Source organism: Xiphophorus hellerii, chromosome 9, assembly GCF_003331165.1.
Source record: "Xiphophorus hellerii strain 12219 chromosome 9, Xiphophorus_hellerii-4.1, whole genome shotgun sequence".
NCBI classification, from domain to species: Eukaryota; Metazoa; Chordata; class Actinopteri; order Cyprinodontiformes; family Poeciliidae; genus Xiphophorus; species Xiphophorus hellerii.
The window spans coordinates 674,426-694,650 of NC_045680.1; the positions used below are offsets into that span (position 1 = coordinate 674,426).

The 20,225-nt window shown below is 37.9% G+C and overlaps 1 protein-coding gene across 6 annotated transcripts in view; it reads right to left on the reverse strand.

Moving 5' to 3' along the window:
• The window catches only part of atp11b (ATPase phospholipid transporting 11B), a 59,682-nt gene that overhangs the window by 28,866 nt on the left and 10,591 nt on the right, over positions 1-20,225 (reverse strand). For all 6 annotated transcript variants that reach the window (XR_004340445.1, XR_004340446.1, XM_032571878.1 and 3 more), the window contains exons 3-18: positions 20,009-20,098; positions 17,740-17,820; positions 17,317-17,424; positions 16,179-16,307; positions 14,310-14,413; positions 13,380-13,427; positions 8,865-8,929; positions 8,239-8,320; positions 8,002-8,152; positions 7,083-7,280; positions 5,914-6,072; positions 4,971-5,155; positions 2,778-2,846; positions 2,035-2,108; positions 1,821-1,924; positions 452-633 (exon numbers count right to left, since the gene is read on the reverse strand). Coding sequence is in view for 4 of the 6 variants with exons in the window: in XM_032571878.1 (XP_032427769.1) it covers positions 452-633; positions 1,821-1,924; positions 2,035-2,108; positions 2,778-2,846; positions 4,971-5,155; positions 5,914-6,072; positions 7,083-7,280; positions 8,002-8,152; positions 8,239-8,320; positions 8,865-8,929; positions 13,380-13,427; positions 14,310-14,413; positions 16,179-16,307; positions 17,317-17,424; positions 17,740-17,820; positions 20,009-20,098 (1,829 nt within the window). In the remaining 2 variants the exon portion in view is untranslated. The remainder of the gene's footprint in view (positions 1-451; positions 634-1,820; positions 1,925-2,034; positions 2,109-2,777; positions 2,847-4,970; positions 5,156-5,913; positions 6,073-7,082; positions 7,281-8,001; positions 8,153-8,238; positions 8,321-8,864; positions 8,930-13,379; positions 13,428-14,309; positions 14,414-16,178; positions 16,308-17,316; positions 17,425-17,739; positions 17,821-20,008; positions 20,099-20,225) is intronic.

The window sequence follows — 20,225 nt, forward strand, 5'->3', positions numbered from 1 at the left end:
TCAAGCGTCTGGAGTTTCTGATTTAATCATACCAGGCTTCATACTGGAATCACGCTGATCTGTTTGGTTTGGCGTCGTAACTTTTCCTAATTATATTAAATGAGGTTAAAGTGCAGCCAGGCCAACTGGGATCACTGGGAGGCTTTTATGGGATCAGAGGTCGGCTGAAACGGGAAAACTCTGATTTATAATGAGAGAAAACTAAATTTAAGAGCAAACTTATTAAGATTTGTTCAGTCTGGTGTTGAAATGTTCAAGAAAATATATGTTCAAGTCCTGATCTCTGGCTGATTAACTGGCAAATTTCTAATCAGAATGCCATGATCAGCTTTAATAAAACGCAATAAACTCGATCCTTTTCATTTCTGTTAGATGGGATATTAATGTTCACTGTAAAAACTGTTTGCAGTAGCAGCAACATTGTTGGGAATCCAGTTGAAAATCTCCGTACTTGTCTTCGACGCCGGTCGCTCCCAGGAGGTGCAGATTGTTTTCGATGTAGGCGAAAGCTTGCTGCAGTTTCTCCTCACGCCGCTGCAGAGCCGTGCGAGCAAACGTCAGCCGCTTGTTCACAGCGATGTACTCCTCCGGACTGAAGTGGCGGCATGCGACAACGAGGGTACGCAAACCTTTCTGCATCCGAACAAAGAGACGAATAAAAACAGGTAAGATGGAGAGTAAAAAAAAAAACAAAGGCATGTGTTCATTTTTAAACATAAATTAAGACGATAAGGTGGCTCCATGTCAAACGGCAAAAATCAAGTGAAGCAGATGCGGAAGAGACGAGATTCATAACGGAGGAGAAAAGAGGAGAAAAATTCTCAAATTATCACAACTTGGGTTTAATTCAGCGAAGCGGCCTGAAGGCTTGATGACCACAACTCACCCCAGACCGCAGCACCGAATCTGGGGGCTCACATCTGATGATATGATGTGGAAGACGGATGTGTGTGTGTGTGTGTGTGTGGGTATGTGTGTGTGTGTGGGTATGCGTGTGTGTGTGTGTGTAAAGAGCACCAGAGCATAAATTAACAACTGCATCATCTCTAAATGCCAGACTTACACACAGAAACAACAGAGGCACGACTCAACAGTCAAATATATTCATGTTCGAGTTTAAAGGTTTAAAAGATTCAGAAATAAAAATCCTTAGATTTTAGGTGTGTGATTTTGAAACATCTACTTTCATAAAACATAATAAAGTGAGTGGATAGTTTTTATACTCCAACGTTACTCATATAGGAATGAAACGATAAATTGGATTAATCATGTTGAATTGATTGATTAATTTTTAATTGGAGACTTTTAAAAAAGGCCATTTGCAGAAAAATAATAAACTCAGAGCAACAATTAAGACAAAAATGAACAAAAAAGCAGACACTTTGCATGCAAGATAAAAAAAACTTTCTAAACAAGTTCTGTCAAAAACTTCACTCAGTTCAAATTTTTAAAAAAATTCCTGTTAATCACCATTAATCAAAATAATCAACAGATTATTAGATTAATCAATACACTTTATCGATGTTAAATGAAGCAGAAAAAGCTTTTCACGTGTTGATGTTAAAATTATTTTTAGCTGCAGATGCATCCACTAAATGAATTTTCTTAATGCATCTTAGACAATAAAATGTTTATTTTCTCATTTAAAAAAGGAACTGAACTGTTTGTTTGTTATTTTAATGTATTTCTAATATTGTATTTAAAAAAAGCCTGAAATGAAAATTTGAAGAATCTGCCTTTTGTTTTTATCCGATTAATCGTTAGTTTTTAGTTGCAGCCCAGCACTAATACAGACGTTGAACGAGAAAATAATTTCTCACCAAAGCAAACTCGTCCACATGCAGCCTGGTTTTTTCAATCTCTCCAGTCGTGGCGAAAGGCAAGACGGCCGACTCAGCACCCTTTGTGAAAATCACTTTCCCTCCTTGAAGGGAAACAAAAAACCCAAAAACATATTAATAAACACATTACCCTGCCTTGTCTGTTATTTTCCTGTCTTCTTAACGGTTTGTGGCTGAAGCAGGTTAACGTTACCTGAGGGAGTCTGCAGTATGACGCTCATCCTCCTGCGGTTTGGATCAAACTCCAACACATGGAGCAGTTTATACCTGAGGCAAAGAAACGGGTTGTTACTGACCATATCTGACCAAAAACAGCAAATAATAATAAATTATTCTGATGATTAATCGAATACGTAAAAAAAGGCACATGCTGCAAATTTTTCATCTAACCACTTAAACCTTTTTGTACGATATTAGAAATACATTAAAAGATGGAAATAAACCAATCGATAAACATATTATTGACTAAAATCCAATAAAAAAACGATTCCTTTAGATTTGCTTTACAGAATTTAAAAAGAGTGAAGCTAAAACTGCAACTTGAGGAGTTCTGGGTACAACATATTCAACGACAAATGTTTTTTATTGTATCTAAAATACTAAATATTTATGTTTCTGTGCAGTTTTCGCTTCATTACTGCTCTGAAATTTCAGCAAAAGGCCTTTTTTGAGACTATTCTCCAGTTAACAATTAATAAATTAATAAATTAGTTGACGATCAGTTTCAGACCTACAACATACAAAAATTAAAATCCTAAAAACTGTAAACTTAGATCAGATCTAAATTTAAAACTGAAAATATTGATCATATGCTGATTTATCTGTATGATTTAATTGACTTTTTTCCGTGAGACATCCTGTGTTGTGAATTGGTGCAGTACAATTAAACCGAATTGATCCGTTTTGATCGGCTGTGTGTTTGAGACGTCGGCTTACTTTTCAGATTTCCCAAATGTATTTATTTCCATGGTGTCCCCGCTGCAGCCTGTGAACGCCACACCAATTCTGAAAAGAAGGCAGTAAAACTTAATCTAAGACTCATTAACAGACAGAAATGTTTGAAATATCCCAATCAGGAGGAACAAGGTCGCAGTTTCTGGCCTTTAGGTAAAAAAAAAAAAAAAAAAAAAGAGTATAGTTGCCATGATTATCCCAAATAAATGTCAACAATTTCAAATGTCAGTAAATTAATTATAAATTTATTGCACGCCTGCTTTCATGTGACTGGAAGTACTTTAAAGGTTTTGAAGTGGCTCAGCCAAAGCCCTGAAATGTAAAAATTAGGGTGATGACAAGGAGGCTTGTCACCTTCAAAGATCTGAAGCTCTAAGAAATATTGAAAACACAAGTGAAGAAAAAAAAAACTGTTTTGATTCCTGTAGTACCAATAAATAATTTTCCATTTATGATTTAGAAGGATGAAAATAACTTTATATAATATTTACTGGTGCGTGAAGCATGAGTAAAAACAAATATTCCTTCAAAATTGTTGTATTTTTTGTCTCATTCTATATTTTTATTTGGTTAAATGAAAACAAATTTAAACCAAAATGCTCCTGGGGTATGCATAATTCTGGACCTATTATATTTAGCTTAGTAAAAGACAGTCGGACTTTGTTCTGAAATATTTCCTCTCTATTGTTGTGAAATTACAACTGGGTCTGTTAGTAGCTCAAATATTTTGGTACTTTGAACATGGTGGCACCATTTTACAAAGCGTTATTTATTTATACGTTTCCCCCGTCGGTTGCACGGGTCTCCAGACTCTCCAACAAATTACTGCCTGCATTAAATTTCTCAGGCACCAACATGAACAAGTGACTGAACACCAGGCTGCGATAAAAGCTCCAGCCTCTGCTTGTATCTGACACATTTAAAAAATGGCAGGCAAAGGATGAAGTTTGGCTTCATGTCGAAGGTTAAGAGTCACATATTTCATTTTAGGCAGTTAAATAAAGACATCATGTGTTTTCGTCTACATTACTAACCTTAGCAACATAGCTGCCTCATTTAAAGGCAAGGAAAAGAAACTACAATGAAACTAAACATTTTTCAAACGCATTATGGTAATAAATATAAAGCCAGGTTATATTTTTAATCTTTCATGGCTTAAAGGGGCAGCACTGTGAATGTTCCAGGCACATATTTTATCACAATAAATTTTATAGCACAATCAGGTAACTGTCAGTTTTTACAGAAATGCTATAAATTTCAAACTTAAGGGTAACATATTATCCTTCATTCAACAGGTTAGGATCGGTTATGGGCTAAATATGTTCATTACATATTTGCATAAAATCATTCTTAGATAATGAGGTTTTAGTTTGATCCTTTCAGAATAAAATGTTTTAGGGAGTCTTGTTACTTTAAATCCAAATAATCAGCTGCTGGCCACGCCCCCCCAACTCTACGTTTACACTCGCACCTGAAAACAGCCTCAAACATGTGCAATTATACAGCCGTACATCTTTGAAAAGTAGAGGTGGAGCCTCCTGCACAACCAACAAGAATGCAGTAACTGGTTTCTGGATGGTAAGTCAACAACAAAACTCTTGTTCATTTCCAGCAGCCAAAAGTGGTTGGGCTCAGCTTGTGTTGCTAGGTAACGTGCTTGGCTTTGCTGGGGTTGCTAGGTAACGGCGAAGTGCCACTGGAATGTGACTTAACATTCGAGAGGATTTTGAAACGACTCGTTTTCCAGACACCAAAAAACACGAACTTATTGCCAGAAAATGTTTTTTAAGCGTTTGGGATGTTTATAGCAGATGTAGAAGAACAAAAACGTGCACAATGTGAACAGAAATTTGCCTTGAAATTGGCCTCTGTCTCTTTAAGAAGCTCCTACTCTTTCTGACACTTTCAGTGCATCTTTATGCCATTTAAAACAGTTCTTAGGAACGTTTCAATGAGAAGTAGTTCATACGATGAGCTCAGCAGATGCACAGTTCTATCAGATGTTTGCTAACTGCTGCTGCCACTAGTCTGGAGGAGCCGATTGGGGGAGTTGTATGGGACAGCTGCTTTGTGAGAAGGAAGCTTGGTCGAAGCTCAAACAAACTTGATTTTACATATTATTCTCCCCTGTAAGGCAGTAAATATTAGAAAAAAGATCAGTTTAAAGTTGTTCACCTCTTCGTTCCCTCAACCAACGCCTTCTCATCCGGTGAGGAGGCGTAGTACTCCATGTGGCTGAAGGAGAAACTGTTGGTGTGGGAGAACGGATCCCCTCCCAGCCAGGACTCTGACTGGTTGTAGCTGATCTGGACGGTGTGACACAGTGACACGGCCTTGAGGAATAATAACTCCTCAGTCATCTGGACGGAAACACGGTGGAAAAAAGGGACAGATTTCACATCTTGTTCTGTAACTTGTGTAGAACAAGCAGATTATTTTAGTGCAAATTAATCAGCCATGATGGGGAACCAGAATCTGCATAAACAATGTGTTAACTAAATTATATTTAAATCACTGATTCAGAAAAAAACTACATATACACAAAAAGAATAGAGAATAAATTAGTACAACATTCTGACATGGATTAAGAGCTAGAAACAAAGATTTTTTTTTATGTCAGACACGATTTCTGAATTATTTTTTTTCTCGCTTTCTTTTCTAAAAACAAAAATATTTTGAAAAATGCAGCTTTTACTTCATCATCCCTTCTCTGACTTGTATCAGGACCAGGTTATATTTTTTGTTTATTTAGGAGATAATAAATTAGGATGACATTCCTTTGTCAGATTAAATGTACCTCTTGAAAATAACCTGTGAGCAGATTTTAAATTAATTTTTATTATGCTCAAATTTCTGTAATAAAAATGTCCTAATTCTACATATCATACCTTAACCTAATTATCATTATGAAAAAATCATCTCAATGACTTAAGTTACTGAAATAAATTAACTTTTTCCATAATATTCTAATTCATTGAATGAGACTAAATGAAAACAATCAGAAATCTGGACACTTTAGCACAGAGAGAAGGAAAATTCTGCCTTGATGCAATCAGTTTTCATATTTACACTGGAGCTATAAAAATAGCTTTGTGCAGCAGTTATTGATGTGAATTACCAGCTGAGGTGAAGAACCGCTTGGTGAATCCCCCGTCATCCCCTCTGGTACCAGTTTGCCGTTCATCTCCCGGTACTTGATGCCGTTTATCGAACACTCGCGGAACTGCATTTCATTTTCTGTTAGCGTACCCGTCTTGTCTGTAAACAAATATTCAACCTGCAGGGAGAAAAAAACAAAAATCACAATAAATCCTTCAAAATCCATTTTATTTATGGTTTCAGTTGTTTTTACTTCCTTGTTATTTATTGTTTTTGGTTGTTGTGTTTTATTTTGGATATTTAAAATGTCTTCCAGTTGCAGTGAGGTGCGTTCTGTATGAGAGCACAAACTTGCATTATTATTACACCATTATTATCATTATCTTACCTGAAAATTGTGTCAAAATGACAATATCATTGTTTGATTGCAATAATTTCTGGATCAATTTATCACCTGCAAAATATACTATCATGACCGGCCAAACAATGAAGCCCCTTTATGGGAGGATTGCTTGTTGGCGTTTCCTGTAATAGTTTAATCCTCCTGTTTTTTGACCAGATCATTTTTGGTCAAGTTTCTAATGTAAATGTTTCAGTACACTTGAAATAAGTTAAAATTAACTTACAAGTAACTTTTCAGCAAGATATAGGAGCTTGTTTTAAGTCAATAATTCCCTAATTTTGATGAAAAACTGTTAATTCAATTGGTAAATTATTTCACTTGTAACATAGCATTTTTCCTGTTTCAAATGAAATAATCTAATAAAATTAGAAGTTTTTCATCAAAATTACAGAATTATTTACTTAAAACAAGTTCATATATCTTGCTGAAAAGTTACTTGTAAGTTAATTTTTTACTTATTTCAGATGTACAAAGATATTTACACTAGAAACTTGACCAAAAATTACTTGGTAAAGTTTTGTGGTTTTTGCCTTGTAACCGAACATTGTCAAAAATAATTATCATTTGAGGATTTTAACAATTTTTTCTTTAATAAAAATTTTAATTTAAGATGTGTGTGAAATGAAGCTGTCCTGTAATTTTCTACAATGTTTGGTTTAAAAGAAACTAAATGTTAAAATAAATAAGTGATGGACTGGAAAACATTGGTGTCAGCCCATATTAAAATTCACATACTGGGATCCTGGATTGAAACATTTCTAATTTAGTTTTTTTCTTTTTCATACCTGTCCCAACTCCTCATTGAGATCAGACGTGTTGACCTGAGCTTTCTGGTTACTCTCCTCGTGGTACAGGTCCATATCCCAGCCAATGAAAAAGGAGCCCAGAAACTTCTGCATCTCCACAGTAACGTAGAGCGAGATGGGAATGATGAAGTTGTAGAGAACCAGGAACGCCAGGAAGTCTGAGATGAACTGAAGGATCTGGAGAAGGACAAGAGAAAATTTAATTTGTTAAAAACATGATAAAAAGACGCATTGAGAAAGAACAAAAGAAAACAAAAACAAAGAAAAAAAGAAATAAAGAAAAGGAAAACAAAATAAAGAGAAAAGAAAATGAAATAAAAAGAATGAGAAAACAAAAGAGAAAAACTAAATAAAAATAAAAATGAGAAAACAAAAAAGAAAGAAAAAAGAAAATCACTGATCATTCCTATTATGAAGTTAATTACTGTTTGTGAGGAGCGAAAAAAGAAAACTGATTATGAGACAACAGCACCAAAAATCAGGTTTATACGCTCAAACTTGAATAAAATTTCAGATGCAAGTAAAACTACAATTATTTATAAAAGAAAACAAAAATACTTTGAAGTGTTTGTTTATTGATTTCAGATTTGAAGTGTAATCTGAAATCAATAAATGAAAAATTATGATTGTTTGAATATTGGGTCTTCCACAAACAGGGACGGCCAGCCTGCAGGTCATTACAATGGGCATTACAATGATTAGAAACCAGTTTTTATACTTTATTATCACTGAATCTGCTCTGAGTGCTGGGAGGTTTGATTACCATCTAATCAGAAGTAAAACAGGTCTGGTCTGTTTTGGTGACATACAAGTGGAAAATGTGAAAACAAAGTCAGAAACTGAGTCTTTTCAGGAACAGAGTAGAAAATAGACGCGTTCTGTGGTTGGTCAGACTGACCGGGCTGCTGTTTCTCTCCTGCTCGGTCTTCTGGTTGTAGAAAGGCTCGTTCCACTTGTCTTCGGACTGCCAGGCGTACTTCAGGATGGTGCTGAGGATCGCCTCCGACAGCAGGATGACCAGGTAGATGATCAGGAAGGAGTTCATCGACCTGCCAGGGAACAGCGGTTTCAGTGTTTACCGGGCCTCCAACAGAAACGCTTCCCCAGTCAGCCAGGAAGAAAGAAAGCGCCATACTTCTCAACAGCTGAGCGTTTCTGGGACTTGCACTTGTAGTTGAGCGCCATCTTGGATTCCATCCCCGTATAAACGGCCACACCTGCAACAGCACAGCAGGTCCAGGTAATTACACCAACAAAACGGTCATAAAAACACCAGATAATATCGCTCACGAAATAAGACTTTCATATCAGTCGATATTGATAAGTATTGCTTTGTTTTTTTGTTTTAAATATCTGAAATATTGCCAAACTTTCCCGTTTCAACCAGTTTTCTCTCCACTGGGTTGTTTTTTTATTTAAAACAGTTAGGAGGCGCTGTGGAGAAACCTGAAGCTGCTGCTGCGCTAGTTACTCAGAAGGCCGTTGCTAGGTAACCGGAGTTAGGGGGAACTTGAAGCTGCTTCTTACCTAGCATGTTGTTGCTAGGCAACCAAAGAGTGAGTGAGTTAGTTGAAGCCACCAGAATAGCTTGGCTAGCTGTGAGAGGTTGAGCTGCTAAAGTCTTTCCTCTGCCATCAGTGAATATTCTATATATTGAATTTTCTTTCAGACATATTATGTTGATCATATATAAAGTTATTTATTTAGCTTTTTCTTTTCTGGGACAATGTATTTTGTTTTTGCTCTCTTTTTCAGACTCACCAAATATTTCTTTGGTATTTTTCAACCTGGCCCCTCGCAGCAGCAGGTTCTCTGGACCCAGCGGTCTAAAAACAAAAGAAAACAAACACAAATCCACAGAACTGGTTTAGAAAGAGGATATTCTAAACAAGTATTCCCATTTATCTTTAATGTTGGTCTAATCTGGCACTAATTTTGTAGCAAATTTTATGTGTTGAATCTGCTTCAGATTTGAGTTTAAAAGATGTTATTCTCAGTGTCTTTTTGTTGGAGTGACTTGAATCAAAACAAGTTACAAATACGTTAAGCAAAATCAAACAGATGCTAATTGAATTTGTTATCAGTTTTTTTAAAAGCGATACTTTAGACAACTCCTTCTATCAGTTGATGGTGTATTACTGTTTATTTAACCTTTTAAAAGGAGAAATAAATGCGTGGCACCAGGTTGTAGCAAAAATATGCCAATTTCCACCTGCAGTCGCTGGACAGGTTGATGTAATCAAGAATGATTTAACAGATTATGAATTTAGATCCCACTACAAAACTACAAAACAACAGACGACTCAGAAAATGATCTCTTTGTCTTCACCAGAAGGAGTAGAAATCTGGCCATATTTTTGCCAAACGTGCAAACATTTTATGACCCACACTAAAACATGCTGTGGCGGTATTAAAATTTTTCTCTTTTTTTACATTTTAATTAACACATTTATTTTTCCTTTGAGGTTTTCAGTGTCTTCTCTTCCAAAAGCATTAAAATGCATCCAAGCAATCACTTAATCTTAGATGTTGTTTTTATCAATTATTTCGGGCCAAATATACCGAGATGCTTAATGTTTTTAACTTCTCTCTACTGCATCATAATCTTAATTTAGCATATTAATAAAAAGCACAATTACAAGATACAAGCTGTAGTAGCAATCAACCTAATCTCAGTCTTATTTTGATTTATTTTATAATTTCCTGCTGGTACAATAAATTGGACATTAATAGAAATACAGTAGACCAATCAGGCTGATCTGGGTCGACAGTTTGTTGTTAACTTTGACGTCTAAACTGACAATTATGGTTTAGTTTGTTTTTTCTCAGGACTTTAGCACAAATGAGTAAAATATGAAGCAGGTTCTTTAGAATCCAAAAGAAAACGAAGGATTTTCTATATTTGTCCTAATTTATTTCTCTAACCTCCATCTTGTTTTCAATTAACTCAAATATATAACAGTAATTAGTTCAGATGTTTATAGAACAGAAAATGACAGGAGAACTTTGTTATTTTGTTATTTTTTTGCATCTATTACAATAAAAAATTAAAGCTGCAAGCAGCCTCGGGCGGCCCTCGCAGCAAGCGCCGCTCCGGCCTATTGGCCACCGCGGGGGTTCCAGCCACCGCAGAAGCTCTCGCGCGGTTTCCAGAGCCGCAGCCCGCTCCCCACCGCAGAAGCTCTGCCGCAGTTTCCAGCACAGCCGCCCGCCACCCGCCGCAGAAGCTGTCGTGCATTTTCCCCGCCCGTCCACCTGGCGACACACGTTAATGCGTTCGGCGGCGCCCCCTCACGACTGTCAAAAAATTTGGTGCAGATCGGTCGATGCCTCGAGGAGACACAGCCCATGTATTAACTTAGGGGGCGCAGTGGAGTCAAATTACATTTCAACCTCGTCGGGCTCTTTAGAGGTGAACAAAGGTCATACATATCCAGTTTGGCGCCAATCGGATGATCTATGCGTGAATAAGAGCCAAACGTATGCATATGGCGAGGGACTGATATTCGCCATTTGGCCACGCCCACACGGTTCAGCCAGCAGCGAGCATTGACAGAGTTTATCATCCGAATCATCTTGATTAGGTCAAGAGAGCCATAAACGGAGCTTTCCAAGGAAAAAAACGGCACTTCCTGTTCTGAGGGGGCGGGGCTTAGATGACGTCATAATATGATGACATAGGGTCGTCAAGGATCCCACCAGGGTCACTCGTGCAAAGTTTGGTGCAGAAGCTATCGACCGTTCACAGTAAAATACAAGACTTCCTGTTGTCAGAGGGCGTGGCCTACGTGATGTCATCATTTGACCATTGGATATTATTCTACACCCGAGGATGATCAATAACTCAAACTTTGGTGTCTCTGTCAGTTTTTGTGTTAGAATTACAAATTATTTAATTTTTTCCTCTATAATTCAACATTGAACTGTCATTCCGTAGGGCAATGCTGCCCTCTGGTGTCGAATTACTGAAATTACTGAAATAGTTTCATTATTTCAGTAATTCGACACCAGAGGGCAGCATTGCCCTACGGAATGACTAAATATCCCCTTTGTAATTGACTGTGTAATATGTCAATCACAGGGGATCTTTGAGCCTTGCTAACCCCCCTTCAACATGCTCCAAAACTCACCAATTTGATAACTTTAAATCAAACATGCCTTGTGATCAGACTGACCAAGTTTGAAGTCGATCAATCGAAATCCCTAGGAGGAGTTTGATCAAATACGAAGGCTGTAAACGTCAAAATCGAGGTCAAATGAACTTCAATCTAAAATGGCCGACTTCCTGTTGGGTTTAGAGCATGGCTCCAAGAGACTTTTTTGTACGTCCTGACAAGATACACATGTGTACCAAGGTTCGTAATTCTAAGTTAAAGCATGGCTTGGGGCTGATTTTTTGAAATATTCTAGGGGGCGATATAGGGAAATTAGGCCACGCCCACCAAATTTTGTTATGAATTCCTGTCGGGGGCTGGATAAGGATCCATCCTAGTGAGTTTGGAGCAGCTCTCCCCGAAACTGTGGAATTCAGAGCCAAACGAAATTCGACGGCGTTCGCAATGCCGCCACGCCCACCTGCTACATCTCAGCCAGTCGGGGTTGGAATCCACAACACACCAACATGTTTTCTGTCTCTGGACACAGTTTCATGTTGATTAGGTCAAAGGGCTAAGATAGCGACCGTTCACAGTAAAACATGACACTTCCTGTTCTCAGGGGGCGTGGCCTACTTAAAAAAATAATTTCACCACAGGGTATTTTAGGACACCCGATGTCGATCAATGACTGAACGTTTGGTCCCTCTATGTGTTTTTATATGGGAAATATAAGAGTTTCGTGTTTCATGGCGAGTAGGTGAACTTTGACCCCTGGTAACCCCCCTTCAGCAAGCTCATACAGTTACCAATTTGATAACTTTAAATCAGACATGCCTTATGATCAGACTGACCGAGTTTGAAGCCGATCAATCGAAATCCCTAGGAGGAGTTCGATCAAATGCAAAGGCTGTAAACGTCAAACTCGAGGTCCAAAATGGACCTTCAATACAAAATGGCCGACTTCCTGTTGGGTTTAGAGCATGGCTCTAAGAGACTTTTTTGTACGTCCCGACAAGATACACATGTGTACCAAGTTTCGTAATTCTAGGTTTAAGCATGGCTTGGGGCTGTTCATTTAAAATACTCTAGGGGTCGCTATAGAAAAATTAGGCCACGCCCACCAAATATCGCTATGGATTCCTGTTCGGGGATGGATAAGGATCCATCCTAGTGAGTTTGGAGCAGCTCACCCCGAAACTGTGGAATTCAGAGCCAAACGAAATTCGATGGCGTTCGCAACGCCGCCACGCCCACCTGCTTCATCGCAGCCGGTCGGGGTTGGAATCCACAACACACCAACATGTCTTCTGTCTCTGGACACAGTTTCATGTTGATTAGGTCAAAGGGCTAAGATAGCGACCGTTCACAGTAAAACATTACACTTCCTGCTCTCAGGGGGCGTGGCCTACATAAAAAAAAAATTTCACTGCAGGGTATTTTAGGACACCTGATGTCGATCAATCACTGAAAGTTTGGTCCCTCTATGTGTTTTTGTATAGGAAATATAAGAGGTTTTTGTTTCATGGCGTGTAGGTGAACTTTGACCCCTGCTAACCCCCCTTCAACATGCTCCAAAACTCACCAATTTGATAACTTTAAATCAGACATGCCTTATGATCAGACTGACCGAGTTTGAAGCCGATCAATCGAAATCCCTAGGAGGAGTTCGATCAAATACGAAGGCTGTAAACGTCAAAATCGAGGTCCAAAATGGACCTTCAATACAAAATGGCCGACTTCCTGCGATACTTGCACTATGACATTACTTGTAAATTCTGAGCGTCTTAGTGAGCTCTACAACTGTACCGAATTTCAAGTCTCTACGATGAAGTAAGTGAATAGCAATGGGTCTTTTGAAAATTGCTAGTTGCCGCCGTTGAGCAATTTTTTTTGCGATTTTTGCAACGACCTTAAAATTTAAAATTTTTAAACCGCCTAGTCGCGACCGCCAAGTTTGGTGAGTTTTTGAATATGATAAAGCCCCCAAAAAGGCCCACGAAGAGGTGGGAAGAATAATAATAATAAGAAACAGTACAGAAACAATAGGCCTTCGCAGCGCTTTGCTGCTCGGGCCTAATAAAGACTTTCCACCTGCAGATCCGTGATTAGAACCAGTTAAGGAAATAAGATCCGTTGATGTGTTGAACTTTAGAGAGAGAAGTAACTGGATAAAACTTACCGGACGATCTCTTCTCCATGCTGCGTGATGGTTACACGTCCAACAAACCTGGAAGACAGAAAACACATTTTACCACTGAGTGGAAACGCAAATAAAAAACATACAACCTGAGGAAAAATAACTATTTATAAACAACATGAAAGGCATTTTGAAATTGTTTCACTTTAACATTTAAACAAACATTTAAATAAACCGCCTGACCATGAACTAATAAAGACAAACATATTAGTGAATAAATACATCTCATGTAATCAATCTCAGTTTCTACTGAGTAAATAAACACAGAAACCAATTAGCATTAAAGCTTATATGCACAGCAGCAGGTTACTATCATAAGGCTTTTGTATTTGGATACGCTGATTAGAAATTGCATGTTTACAGTTATTTAATATTGTAAGAGCTGCAGCAGATGTTTAGAAATGATCTAATTTTGGGTGTGCCGTGGTGGCGTAGCGGTTGGCGCGACCCGTATTTGGAGGCCTTCAGTCCTCGACACGGCCGTCGCGGGTTCGACTCCCGGACCCGACGATATTTGCCGCATGTCTTCCCCGTTTCCTGTCAGCCTACTGTCGTATAAGGGACACTAGAGCCCACAAAAGACCCCCTGGAGGGGTAAAAAAAAGAAAAAAAGAAATGATCTAATTTTAGCATCCACCGGGTATTAAGCGGGTTTGATTTTTTTTTTTTTTTTTTTTACTTTTTCAAAAATTGGTAACAGCCAAAATCGAGATCAGCAGGTCAGGCTTTTTAAAGATCGGTAATCAGCGATTAAAACTGCAATCGGTGCATCACTAGTAGAATGATGTGCGGATAAAAGCGTAGATTACGTTTAAAATGTATAAATAAAAGCATAGATTACCTGCAGAATGACGTATAAATAAAATACTATAGATTACGTTTATAATGACGTGTAAATAAAAGCGTAATTACCTGTAGAGGTCGGCCTCCGGCTGCTGACACTCCACCACGGCGTGCAAGGCCTCCAGCTGGGACACCGACTGACACACCGACGTCTCTGGCACAGAAAAATGGGTCTACAAGCAAAACAAAGTTTAATATTGATGTAAAATTAGAGAAGCTTTTAAATAAATATATAAGCATATTGACAACTAACAAATAACATGAAAAAAGTTTTTGTTTTTGTGAAGTAAAAACTTTATAGGCATCAGAATCCATTTATTTATGGTTTCAGTTGTGTGTGGTTTCTATTTACTTTTTATTGAATGTTTTTGTGTTTTATTTTGGACTATGTCTCCCAATTCTGTACAAAATTAAAGTTTGTTGGAGAGGGTGAACTTGCATTATTATGCAATTATCAATATTACTTGAAAATAGTCTCATAACAACAAATATCGTGTATAGCAGTAATTTCTGGAACAATTTATCGTCCAGTAAGATGTGTAATCGTGGCCTACAGTTAAACAAAACACTGATTGTGTGAATTACATTTCAAAAAGAGTTTATGTGTGCATATAAATACTAAAACGTATTAAAGTTGACATGGTATAAATAATAATGAACAGTATAAATAGATTTGAACAGATCGATCGGTCCTAATCGGTTCCTTTAAATCGGCGATCAGCCAATAATTTCATGTGGAACTGATCTTACTTTCCTCTGAAAAAGTCTGAAAATCTGCCGCTGCTCTTTTGAGAGATGACTGGCGTCTGGATTAATAACAGTCATCTCACTGCTGCCAACTTAACTTTGTTGCTTAATTTAGAGACTTTTCAGAACTCTATAACTTTTTCTCTCCTTCTAAGCAATTAGCCACAAACATAACGACTTTTTTCTGTGTTATTGGAAACGCTGCCAAGATGTTTGTCGTTGTCTTGATTTTATCTGTTCATACTGTGCAGGTAAACATATTGTTTCTTTCTATAAAAAAAACAATATGTTTCTTTAAAAAACATTTTGCTCTATAAGTAAAATGGAAAATAAAAACTTTAATTTCTAGTTCTTACACGTTTCATTTCAACATGACTTCATTTCAAACGTATAATCTTTATAATCTGACATTTCAGCATTCTGGACTTTCCTCCTCCAAAGTTCAGCTACAGATGCTGACATCTCAATGCATTACACTAAAAATCAAACAAATCACACATAAACAACTAACTGAAGCTTCCTTTAGATAATTTATCTATTCATGTTCTTCGATCACATGACTTAACTCTGCATCTAATCGACTGTATGAAGGAGTTGCTGGTCATTAAAGATCGAGATAAAAGGTAAGAGAGGCTCAAAGATCATCTGAACAGAGTGAAGAACAGACCGGCACACTGCAAAAAACGCAAAATGTTACCAAATATTTCTAATGCAAATATCTTAATAGACTTGAAATAAGACTAAACTAACTTACAGCTAATTTTTCAGCAAGATTAGGAGTTTATTCTAAGTAAATAATTCCCTAATATTATTCCCTGTTTATATTCTAGATTTTGCCGTCTTTTTGTGCTGATGATGATATTATACATTTATTGAAGCATCATTTAAAAAACCCAGACATTTTATGTTTTACACTGAAGATTTTGTGTTTTTCCACAAAAAACCCCACAAAAACATGCGAGTGTTGTTTGTGTTTTGAGCATTAAATGAATCTGGAGGATGAAGATCATGAACACTACTGAGTAAATCACCTGAACTCTATAAGTGATGTTTTATTTTGAAACACCGGAAGCACACGTTCGCGTTCCCACACTTGTTTTCCAGGAGACGGACCCGTCCATTTGAATGGCACTGAAGGACGCGGAGGCGTGCATGCAAAGATGTTGATTTGATTACAGTCTGCAAACAAACCTTAAGGTTGGTTTCTCCATCAAGGCTGGCTGTGGTGATGTGACAGGTGCCGTCCGCACGATCCGACGACAGCAGCACCAGGTCAGCTGGGAACGTCTCATCCTTAGCAACACGGACAATGTCCCCAACCTGAACATGTAGAGTTAAAAAACAACAACAAAGGTTGGTGCTATCCCATATTTTTACTGAGAAAGGTTGTTTGTTGCACTGTTGTGCTGTGCTTATTGTGCTGTTGAAATGTGTTGCAGTATCATAAATCACAATAAATACATCGATAGTTTACAAAGATTCAATCCTGTTGCACAAATCTTTTAGCTTTTATTATTAGAAGTATTTTAACAGATAATACAAAGGCAAAATGTTTCACTTAAAATGTTGACTAATAAAAAGACAAATAAAAAATTATCTAAATGATCAAATCAGAACAAAACACATTACATTTCGCTGGCAAAATAAAGAGATTAACGAGAACACAGACTAACTTTAGTCTGGATTATAATTTTATCAAACTATGTCGCCTTCATTTGTTATAAAAATGCTGTATATATGAAACACAAATTAAAACAAACTTTACTTCATAATTTAACTCCTTCAAAATGGGCCTCTGTCTCTTTAAGAAGTTCCTGCTTTGTCTGAAACTCTGCCTTCAGGAAGTCATACCAAGATGGCTCCTCCATTAACCCTTTAACCTTTTGACCAGCATTACTCTGAGCAGCAGCTCCTATAATGAGCTCACCAGTTACACCAGCTGTTTGCTAATTGCTGCTGGCTAGTCTGAAGGAGCTGAGACTTGAAGGCGGAGCTAGGGCCATCCAGGTGTTTTGCACAGCTGAATGGTTGCCATGGAGAGTCCATAAACAGACTCCAGGTCTGCTTAATGATGAGGGAATAACATCATAACATGATGCAAAGCTCAGAAAAGTTAACTTTACATAATACTGCCCCTTTAACGGGAGTCAGTGCTTCAGATGTTTTGCAGTTTTCTGGAAGTTTGATCCACATTAGTGGAGCATAAAAATTGAATGCTGCTTCTCCCTGTTTGGTTCTGGTTCTGTGGATACAAAGGAGACCAGAACCAGAACCTCAACTTAAATAAATGGTATAAAAAATATTTGTTATGTTTTTTTTGCAGCCTCACCCTGATATTTTTGGATCTTGTCTGGACCAGACTCCCACTGCGAACCACAAACACTGGAGCTCCGTTCACCTCGTTGTCCGCTTTGTGCCTCAGCCAGTCCTCGTAGCCCTGCGGAAAAAAGAAAAGTAACTTCAGCATATTTAACAGTTCCTAAAGGTTTAATAGAATTTAAAGTTTATTCATATTTCAGAATGTGTTCTTCCATTATTGTATCGTTATCATTATATTATCACTTATCGCGATAACTTCTGGGACAATTTACTGTCCAGCAAAATTTGTTACTTATTTGTTCCTCATTTTAAGTGTACTAAAATATTTCAACAAGAAACTAGACCAAATAATATAGTGAAATGAAGCACCTTGGTTTTAGTTCCACATTTTCGGCACAAGCAAGAGGAAGCGAATGTTTACTTCTGTTCTCACCTGTTTAATAGCTGTAACTGTGATCACGAAGAAGAGAGGCAGCCCGCTGGTAACTGGGGAAGTTGGAGTGTCTATCATTAACTGCAAAGAGATAGAGAGATGATGGGAGTGGAGACGTGAACGGGGCCGTGGAGCAGCGAGCCGCTGTCATTGGAGCGGAGGTGGGCGTGTTCTTTCACAGAGAAATGAGCCAGACATGCAAGAGAAGCAGCGGCTGCCGCATCAAACAGGAAATCTCTACAAACCTCCCTCAAGTGTTAACTTGCACAGCTGAGGAAGTGGCCACACATGCATATGTTTATACTCTGCTTTCTTAAAGGCATTGAAGAGGTCACAGCCGAGTCAAATGTCACAACAAAAACAACACTTTAGATCTAGTGATCTAAAATATCATTAGATTTTAAATAAAGAGATGTTAGATTTTAAATTCAAGTGAATTTCTAAAATAATGTGACAATCCAGCTGTAAGCGAAAATGTAAAACCTTGGCTAGGATTTTTGTTTAGCTTTTAAAGTCGTCTGTCCTGGGCGCATGAAGGTGGTTTATGAAACAGGAAATGCAGAGAGTGAAGGCGACTGAAAAAAAAAAAAAATACAGGTTGTGAGTTTGACACACGTCTGGTTCTTCAGAGCTGCTCGACCTCCAGCTCTTATTTAATTTCCTGCAAAGCTAGTGCTATCAGTTTCTGATACATTTTTCTAACACTTCCTTGATTATTGAATTGTCTGCATACAGTGGTGTAAACAAATGTGTGTTTTATGTTAGTTTTTTTATTATATGACAATGCAATGTTCTTAAATACTGCACATATCTCCACTTTTACATTAAAAAGATCTGGAAGGTGTAAAATAAGTGTTGAATGTATCATTTCTATTTTATTTTCTAAGTAAAACTTGTTCCTAATAGTGGATTTGACATGAAATCATCATCAGATGTTGTTTAGTAACAACCCATTCAATCTACCCATGCAAAGAAATCAGACCACAGACATCCAGGATGGAAAGTAATGAATGAACACACTCAGTGAAATGTATTTAGATAAGATAAGATAAGACAAGATAAATCTTTATTGTCATTGTCACAAGGACAACGAAATTCAAAGGGTGCCATCAGTCGGTGCACATGCCCAAAAACAACTGCTTGGTACAAAAGTCTTCAAAATGGCTCCGGTATGGAGAAACTAGTCGCATGCATTCAGGCGGGACTTTAATCTATTCTTCTGAATCCTGAATGTTCTGCCGTTTGGCTGAAACATGGAGGGATTTATAAAATAAAACTGCTGCCATGACGCATCGGAAAAGTCGGTGGACGTTGGCGACGTCTTTGTATCGGGGTTTTTTCTCGCCGTCACTTCTTCCCGGTCGGCCATGTTTGTTTACTCTGAGCTCACTTTTGGTCTCGAGATTTAGCGAGATTTCCCATCTGACCTCTGAATGCTGGTGAATGAAATCGGTTTGTGTGTGGTCAGCCAAAGAGCAATAAATCAAAAACTTATTCGCAAGTTTCAGAAGACTGGAAATGTTGCAGATCAGCCAGATAACCAGATAATTCTTTTAATTTTGACAGATCACATAGCAGCAGTTATACCTAATTCGAAAAATCATCAACCAATTCAGGTGATCGGCAGAGATCGGTGATCGGCAGAGATCGGCCTCATGGGTGATCGGTATCGAAAGCAAAAAACCTGATCGTAACCAAATGCTAACTACATTTTTTTTGCTTTTCAGAGTAAAAATTTAAGTTTCTAGGACTCCCTTGGAGATAAATTTGACCCAAAAAGCTCAAACTGTCCATTTCAGAAAATGTCCCCTTCACTTCTCCCCTCTTTTCCTTCAGATTTCAGGACAAGATGTCTTCGGTTTCACTGAAAGTTTGAGTGGGTGAAATGACAAATCCTGAGACGAAGCCAAGCTGATTTCTTTGGAGCATCAGGGCCACAGCAGAAACATCTGAAAGCCAAATCCATCGTCTACGCAGGCTGAGTGATTAGCTGTGAAGGCACGGCGCTTTGGGCCAGACGCAGCGACACAAATATTACCAAACATGTGGGTGCAGCGTTTGTTTTTTATGTTTTTTTAAATGAAAACACAAGGAAGACCTCTCTACCTCCAGGTCCTCAGAGTTAATGACACGTCCACTGATGCACAAACACACACACACACACACGCCCACACGTAAATCTGTGCAGCAGAGGAGCTGAGGTCACACATGACTCATCACCAGCTGACAGAGGAAATCATGCACTCGCTGAACCGATGTGTGAATTTACCTGCACAAGGAAGATGATGAGGAAATAGAAGTTCGCTATCCTGCGAAACTGCTCGAACAAATTCTTGGGGACAAAATTCCAGATTGTGTACTGAGAGAGAAAAAATAAAAAGGTTTGTATATCTGGATTACATCAAAAATAATCCAAAATACACTTTAAATTACTCTTCCAGCACAGCATTTAACGTTTTCAAAATCTTTTCCTGTTAAAATCAAAA